This window comes from Mastigoproctus giganteus, chromosome 14, assembly GCF_048544385.1.
Source record: "Mastigoproctus giganteus isolate SK-2022 chromosome 14, ASM4854438v1, whole genome shotgun sequence".
NCBI classification, from domain to species: Eukaryota; Metazoa; Arthropoda; class Arachnida; order Uropygi; family Thelyphonidae; genus Mastigoproctus; species Mastigoproctus giganteus.
The window spans coordinates 97,418,031-97,427,072 of record NC_143588.1 but is presented as its reverse complement, the minus strand read 5'-3'; the positions used below and the strand labels follow the sequence as shown (position 1 = coordinate 97,427,072).

The 9,042-nt window shown below is 37.5% G+C and overlaps 1 protein-coding gene across 1 annotated transcript in view; it reads right to left on the bottom strand.

Moving 5' to 3' along the window:
- Positions 1–982: 982 nt before the first annotated feature.
- Positions 983–9,042, bottom strand: part of LOC150075416 (uncharacterized) — a 107,376-nt gene continuing 99,316 nt past the window's right edge. Inside the window, exons 9-10 of the mRNA XM_090388868.1 lie at positions 4,183–4,317; positions 983–3,811 (exon numbers count right to left, since the gene is read on the bottom strand). Coding sequence (XP_090244994.1) covers positions 3,690–3,811; positions 4,183–4,317 — 257 coding nt within the window. The 3' untranslated portion in view covers positions 983–3,689. The remainder of the gene's footprint in view (positions 3,812–4,182; positions 4,318–9,042) is intronic.

The window sequence follows — 9,042 nt, the reverse complement described above, 5'->3', positions numbered from 1 at the left end:
TAGAGACAATATGGTAGATCTTGCCATGATGGTCATCGAAACAAGATGGTAGATCTTGGTGGTAGAGACAAGATGCTAACATATTCGTAGAACATTACCATATCGTCCAGTAAAAAATGAAAAACACTAGCAAACACTCATATAAAGAATAACTTTATTGACCACACAAACAGATTGTAGTAAAACTGTCACATGTTACAAATGGTAAGCTATGTACATTATAGACAAAACTAGAAATGCTATCACCTCTTGCTGCACAGAATGAGAATTTCAGCCCATGACATTTATTCTTGAAGTCGGCCCCAGTTAAAACAAAGCCGGCGAGATTACAATGTACAGAACTACTGCTGGTTAACAGAGATATGATAAAACATTGAAACATCACTAAAATTTCTTTTACGTATTCGTAGGTCCCAGTTCTTTCACAATAACGCTTCCAAGGACTGCAGGATTCATCTTGGAGATGAATGAACTACGATGGAAATTATGTTAATGAAAACCATTCGTACATCACATAAAATGGTAGGTAAAAAATTGAGCAAAATTGCTTTTAAAGAATATTGCGTGCTGTCAGTTCATGAACGAGTTAGATTTGATGAGTTTGTGGACAATTGCAGTCCAAAACATTATACTGCAAAAGAACAGCGACCTCTATTATGAGTGCTCAATAAATTTTGAGCAGTTTATTATCAGCTAATCAATTTTCAGCTTTTAGGTAACATATCAGATTTTTTATTTTGGTATTGATTTCACAATTTCAAAAATGTAAAGTAAAACGAAGAAAATAAACAGCTTAACAGCAGGATGAAAAACTACATTAATAAATATCTACATCGATGTTAAAATTAGCAAAAATGAGATGGTTAAAGAAATAGCAATAAAAGAGTAGAAATGATCAGAATTTTATAAGTAAATACAGTTAGTTAATAATTTGATTATACTGAATTTTTTTAAAAAAATTCTCTGTCCATTTTCTCTCTCTCAATTTACTTATTAAACTTTAAATAATTGAAGTAGACAGCAGTTTCTGCCCTAACGTGACAAGTAGTTGCCGGAATATCGAATAAAAACGGTTACATTTGAGTCGACAGTAATAACATTTGCTCGTATATGGCCACGGATTGAATAATTTGAAAAGGATCACGGCGACTGACTTCTTCGCCTGAGCTTAAAGCCACCTTGTCTTGGCGTATATTGGTTTAAATTGGGAATTAAGCCTATTTAACCGTTTATTTAGATATTCTAATAGTTCAAATACTTTCCTTATTCATTTCGCATTTTTTAATATTCCCCTCTTGAGAGAAATTTATCATTTATCACTTAATAAAGAAATTTTAAAATTTATATTCCAATTTTTGTTAATTTGACCGTTTGTACAATCTAACCCTCATAAAATCGGAAATGCTTCAAATTCATAAAAAATAAAATAAAAACATGTTATCAATATTTTCTGGAAATATTTAAGGCTGTTTTAAGAAAAAAAGTTTGAATGAAAAACAGTAATTAATCTAATAATTTGTGACTGAATCATCCCGTTGGTCATGTTAATGAGATCATCATTAGACTCCGGGACTATTTCCTCCTCCTCTTCCCAGACTGGAGCAGCACTAATGTCTTCCCAATCCACAAAGGAGATACGAAAGACGTGACGAGCAACTAGAGTCCAGTGAGTTTGATTTCCTTGGTGGGAAAGATCATGGATTTTGATGAGATCCTTCATTGGATTAAGGGAAGTTGTCGAAATTTTCTATTGATATAAACGTAGGAAGGGGGTTAACGTCCATAACTAGGCCAATCTGCTTCAAAATGTTACTGATAAGCTAAGGGGAGAGGAGTTAAAAGAGGTTCATGGCGAAAATGACTTAAGGTTTACGATTCAGTCAGATATGCATTTCCTATGCAAAGCAAGCAAAATACTAGGATGGCACATGGTATTCTAGGTGTGATATATATGGTGTGGTATTATACAGTATACCCTCTGGAATTCGATTAATAAGCCTGATTTTCGTAACATTCATAGAATATACCTTCTGCTAATTTTACGACTACAGAACTGTAAACAACCAACTAAAATACTGTCTGAATGAAACTAAATGTTAAGCAGACATCATTCTGTTTCTAAATTTTTGTTTAACAGCTGGAAACTCTTGGTGCTCATTTTATTTATAATTTATTTATTTATTTACTTGGTGTAAATTATGTTATAATGGCGAAGAATTATATATATAAAGAGCTTGGATGGCTACGCCTACACACACGGCAAGTTCTTATCAGTATCTTTCGGGTATAAAGAGCGTGACAGAAAAACGGACAGACAGATATTCAGAAATACCGAAATGGGGATGAGAAAGCACTCTTATACGAATGTGTTATGAATTAAGTTACTGAACTTATTTCTTTAAAAAAAATTTGTCATCCCAATGCTTAAACGTAATATGGTATTGGCAAAGTTTCGAGATCTTACTAAATCTTTTCTTCAGGCCTGGTGAAGTAGGCCAAAAACGCCAATTTTCCCCAATTTTTGACGTTCTTTCCTACTTCATTAGGGCCTTTATAAAACAGGTAACCAAACGCTTATTAGAGCTAATCGTATGCGATGATTATAACCTCGAGCTTGTCCTATATATATATATATGAAAGAGAGAAAATGGCAGATACCTATTAAATGGCTGTTGAAAAGAGGGCCAAGTTAATATATAACACATTTCATTTCAAAAGTATAATTAAAAACCTACACATAGCTTGGCTATCTCTCAAAATATACCTTATACATTTCAAGACACCAAGACGAATTAAGATCAATTATATAGCAGTATTGCTAATTTGAGTATTTTCTTTCGTTCCGGTTGTTGAACCATTCAGATTCACTGATAAGAACGTGGGGTACTGATTTTCTCAAAATGTTAATTTAAGATCGGTTCAGTTTATTTCCAAAATAAATAGTTCGATGTTCAAAAATATTTTTACAATATTTACAATAAAATAATCAGTTCAAAAAATTCCTTCGCCTTTACTGTGAAGCAGACGAAAACCATCTTCTGCGGCTCGTAAGCAAAAGCTTAAGTAGAATTTACATTTCGAGCAGTAACTTTTTTTACAAGTTGGAAATTATTTTAGTTTCATTTAATCTCAACGCGTGCCTTAATATTTATACAGAAATTTCACACTGCAACCAAAACATCGAAAGAATATAGTTACCATAAACTGATTATAGTTACTATAGTTTTAAAACTAAAATCAAATGTTTCTTTCACTGCAGATTGTTCTTTGAAATAATCCAAAGAAAACAGTCATTGTAGTTTATCTAAGGACGGTTGTACTGTATGGATTACAAAGCACCATCGCCGACCTTTAAGTGCAGATAATATCCCGAAAATTAGAATTCCATCCAAATACCATCACCAAAAGATTACTTCAACACCTTGTTCCGAGCGAGTTCTTAGAAACAAAATCACTCTCTCTCTCTCTCTCTCTCTCTCTCCAACACACACACACACACACACACACACACACACACACACACACACACATATATAAAAAAATGCCCACGTCGAGCAAGTCGCCGTTGTCCGTCTTCCACAAACGATAGCTATTTACACTCGTCTTCACATCTTTAAGCTTTATTTTAATTCACAACCGAAACGCTGATGACACATCAGATTGAACATGGCATCTCTGGCAAACTATTCTCACTCCCATTCTCCAATAAAATGCCCATGACGTGGATAATAGCCATAGTAATTAGTAGCTCGAAGACGACCGTAAATCCTAGCGTATTCTTCTTCGCTGGAGCCAGTTAATCCATCGGACTCTGGAACATACAATGAGTTGAATTTAAGGATTTGTAATATTGAAAAGGACTTCAAAAAGTTGCTAAAACGACTTAACTAAGTAGGCTGTTAGCAAATACATATCGTCAGAGACGAAAATAAACAAAAAAGAAATAGGACAGTTTACCAGATTAAATATTTAATCAGTATTGGTAACAAAGAACAAATTGATACAATTAAGCCAAACAGTCCTAATACTTAAATAAAATTGGACACTTTTCGGACTAATATACTGAAATCTGTTTTCGGGCCTACAAGTCGGATTGCTATATTAAAAATCCATCTTCCAGGCTCAGAAGACAACTGGAATTCATAAAAAAAATCACTTTTAGGCTTGGTGGTGTTTGCTTACCTGCAGTAGAATCATATGGCCTCAGCAAACTAAGATAGCTCCCGCTGCGGGCTTTTCTAAGGGGTAAATTCCTCTCTTGCCTCTGATTAACAAATTTTGGTACTCTAGCACTAAGACCACAGTAGTAGGGATCATCTGGAAGAAGCAAAATATATAATTAAGTACGCAGCTGATAACTATTAATATTTAACAAATTTCCTGTAGATGGCATCATCACTGAATGCTGGGAACTTCGTTCGTGATGTAATGATTATTTATTCATTAAATACCTCGAAAACGTAAAAAATAAAACCGAATAGCGCAAATGTTTCAGAAAGAAAACGTAAGATGGAGGACCGGTTTGATATGCGATTTCATGGAAAGTGTCAGCAGATTCCTGTCATAACTCGAAGACAGCGCATCGTCTGCTGTCATTTTATTTACTACATTCCGTGGGAGTACCGGTTATTTGTAATTACTATCGCTTGTCGTGTTCTGCACACCAGGAGGGACAATGTCCGACACTACAGCAACGCCTTTTGGCTAAAAACTTCTTTAGGCTGAAAACTTGTCGTTTATCTGGAGTGCAAATTACCAAAGAGCCTATTCCAAAGACAGTGACACCAGAGATGACATTAATGGCGTCTCTGGTCTAGATTTGTCGATTTTGGTTTCGTTTTCTGATGAATAAATGGCGTTAAAAACACCAATAACTTTCATTCCCTGTAGATATCTGGATAAGAAGAAGAAGGAAACACGAAACGCTGTCACATAATTTCAAACAGTTTATTTTTTACGATTGTATTCAATTTTAGAGAACTATTCGCCCATACTGTAGAACTATTTGCCAACCTTAGGATCTATTTCAGTAGCTTTTAAAATTAATAATTGAGAATCGTATTATCACTACTGTCAGGATTCGTTATCCAATTAAAAAAATATATTAGATCAACCACACTGTAAAGGACAGGCGATTCGAGCTTGGTTATTGCGATATTTCAATGAATCGCGAGGCAAGATATGTGACATTCTGTGATGATTGGAACAGTATTTTCAAAACATACTGAATTTTTGGAAAATAGGCCTTGAGCTTCGGGTTGCATATCACTGACTTAAAATAAATACATGACAAACTGACTTAAAATAAATAAATAAAATACTAAAACAAAGATAAAATATAAAATAAAATAAAAGCGTTAAAATGCAATAAAATGTGGATAAAACTAATAAAATATAAAGTAGCTTTCGAGACGAAGTGCCTCTTCATCAGCTTAGTCGGTGAATGGTGTATTGCAGTATATATTGTTGGTTACAACAGCAAAAGTCAGCTGAGCATGATCATGCATCACGAGCCTGGTGTCGGTAGATCAGAATTACGTATATGTCACGATCGCCAGCGCTCATCGCACTGCAAAACAGATTCCATAATGAGGTGCAAGTGCACTCCCCTATTGCGATTCATGGTACCATTATTGCTAGCTATGTTTGGTGCTTCAAGCCATGAGCGCTAGCGGTAATCACGTGAATAGTCGACGATTTCAATATCCCATCGGGGATCAAGATTGTGCTACTCAACCCAATAATACTCGACGACCGCGGAGCGTTCAAAATTAGCGGTTCGAAGAGCCACCCGTTCAGAAACCCGATCTTTCAATTTCCTGCCAGACTCACCTACATAACATCCCCCACAATCCGGACATGTAATGCGGTATACGCTGTTTTAGTATTTAATGTAGGTATTTATTTATTTTAAGTCACTTTGTCGGTCGTCGTTAGAAAGTTTTGTGATACTGAATTTTTAATTTTTTTTGTTTTCCTCTGTTTTTAAGATGAAAGCATTTCATATTCTTCGTCAAAAAATCTTGGATATTTGAAATTTCAGGGATTATAGTTATATGCTGGTCCTAAGGGTCGGCGGTATGGATTGCACGAATCGACTACCTTTCGGAATTGTGAGTCCTCGCTAAAGCCCCTGCGCTACACTTATAGAAATAAAAATACTCTCGTGTTTTTTTTTTTTTTTTTTTTTGTGGTGGTATGCCGAGTACACGGACCATAGGAAAGAAAACGCGATTTACAGATAATGCACTGATGCCTCATATCCAAGGTATTTTCGCATCCTGGGTAGAAAGATTTTTCGACGCCCCCTTTACAAAGGATATATTTTTTTTTCTCATGATTTGTAAAATTTGGTGCCCCCTAAAGAATGGTGCCCTGGGTTAGGGCCCTACTAGCCCATGCCTTAATCCAACACTGTACGGTGTGGAAAAGATAGAACTATCTAAAAAGATGGATGCTATCTATTTGAGCAACCCAGATAGCTGCTAATCCTTGAGGGATCATATTCCAGTTCAGTAATTCAAAAAAAAAAAAAAAAAAGCAAGGTGGGTAGTTTTGTTTTTGTTTGATTGAGTACAGTTTAATTGGAGATTACCTTTCTGACACCCCCGTTAGGAGGTCGGATCATCTGTTACAGACAAGACACCAGCTGTCCTGTCAGAACATTCAACCACACGCTGAGCTATAAATGCGTCTATTACCGGTGTTTTAAGATTTAAGAGGCTAATGGAAAAGGTAAGGTTTCCAGTTGTACTTGACTAGTTTAAATTAATCTGATAGCGACTGTTATCTGTGACAATATATTTTTTTATATCCCGTTTATCGGGGAAGAACTTTTTATTTTTTCACACTATAATCTATTTAATCGGCAAATTTTTCATGCTTTTTAAAATCAGAAATCGGGGTTTTCATCCCGCAGACCAACTCGCTAGAGGTTACACGAAATTTATAGCTTATTGTAAACAATTAACCCCAGTTTTGGATGGATAAATTCGAAAGTTGTTATCTGAGGTTCTAGATTGCAGGTAAAATACACTGGTGTGCAAAACTTAAGGACCAACACTATTTCTAAAGGTTACAACCACAAAATCAAACGAAGCATCCTGTGGTGATTTGCATAACTGTGTCCGTTCAGTAGAAAGCTAGTGCACATGCAAAAATCTAAATCGTGATGAGAGGACTCACATAAACAGATAAAAGCAGCAGTTCAGCAGTATGTGCAAATTACCGAATGATAAGCACGATTGTTACAGACGTTCGATTGGTTTCATACAGTGCTACAGACAACGAAATGGCCAGTAGACAACACCTGGATGACTTTACCCGGAGTCGAATAATTGGGGAGCTCGAGGAAGGTCGAAGTGCGAGGAGTGTGGCTGCAGAGTTCGGTATGTCCCATACCATCGTCTCACGTGCGTGGTCGGCCTTCAGAACGACAGGTACAGTTGTTCAAAGGACCAGTGGTGGTTGTCCACGAAAAACAACGCCCAATGACGACTGCTATATACTCCTACAGACCAAGAGGAACTGACACCAGGCAGCGGGATCCATTGCAAATCAGCTGCACAGGAGCACAGGACGCAGGATATCGCAGTTTACTGTGGCCAGACGACTCCACAAAGGTGGACTGTTTGCCGGACGGCCAGTACGCTGTGTCCCTTTAATGTGTGTCCATAGAATTTAACACCTTTAACGCTGTGTCCATAGAATTTAACACCTGCACATAGGAGACACAGTTTACAGTGGTGCATCGAACACAAGGACTGGACAGCAGCGCAATGGGGTAAGGTACTCTTTACTGATGAGAGTAGATTCAGTCTCAGCAGCGATTCTGGACGTCAGCTAATCTGGCGAGAGGTTGGCACACGGTATCACCCCGCAAACATCACTGAAAGGGATCGATATGGCGGTCGAGGTGTTCTCGTCTGGGGAGGCATTATCTTGGATGGGCGTACATAACTCCAGATACTAGAAGGCGGTACTGTAGCGTGCACACGCTACAGTACTAAGGTAATCCTTCCCCATGTGCGTCTGTTCCGAGGTGCCATTGGCCCTGAGTTCGCGTTTATGGATGATAACGCCACACCCCATCGCACTGCAGCTGTTGATATGCTTTTGGAAAGTGAGGACATTGTTCGTATGGATTGGCCTGCCCGTTTCCGTCGATCTAAATCCCATCGAACACATATGGAACACTCTGGGGAGACGCCTAGCGGCACGTCCACATCCGCACAGACGAATGGACGATGTTACCGCAAGAACTTATCAACAACATTGTCCTAATTATGAACAAGTGGTACAAAGCCTGCATCGACATTAGGGGTGGCCATATCTCCTATTGAGGACCACCTCTTCCCTTTGTTCCATCTTTGGCAGTGATGCATCCGAATCATGGCAGCCAGTGCTATGTTGCCATTTTTGAATAAAGTCCCTCTGTACCGTTTTGTTTCCGTTGTTGTGTCGGTGTTGCTTCCTTCATCATTTCTGTACCTCACGAGGTTCCTTTGGTATGCTTTTCTCATATCCAGGGCACTCCTATTAGAAGCTACAGGTGAAAACCTGACTAGTCCTTAAGTTTTGCACACCATTGTATAAATATAGATGTGGACATTGGCATAATACGTTAACATTAGTCACTGCAGCGCTAGATAATATGGCGTAATTTTAAAAGCATGGCTTGTGGACGCATTGAACCATCTAAAGTGACTCTCTAATAGCTAGTGTCAGTCTAGATTTTTTAAAATTATTATCGTTGGAGCAGAGCTGATTTATCAGTAGATTCCGAGCGTTTCATGCTGATAAAACGTTCTCGAGTTAGACGCACTTCATGCGTATCAGAAATAATTTTGTTTCTAAACACCTCAAGTTTACGTTCCGTATCCACTTAAACTAGATCGGGAAAGTTAGATGCGTAGAGTTTAAGGAGTTCTGAATATTACGTAGGGCTGCTAGAAAGACGCACACAGGTTCTATTGCTTAAATTCTTTAATTTTTTTGGGTTTCCGTTTATGGGTTGAAAAACCCGAGTTTCCAGTACAAAGA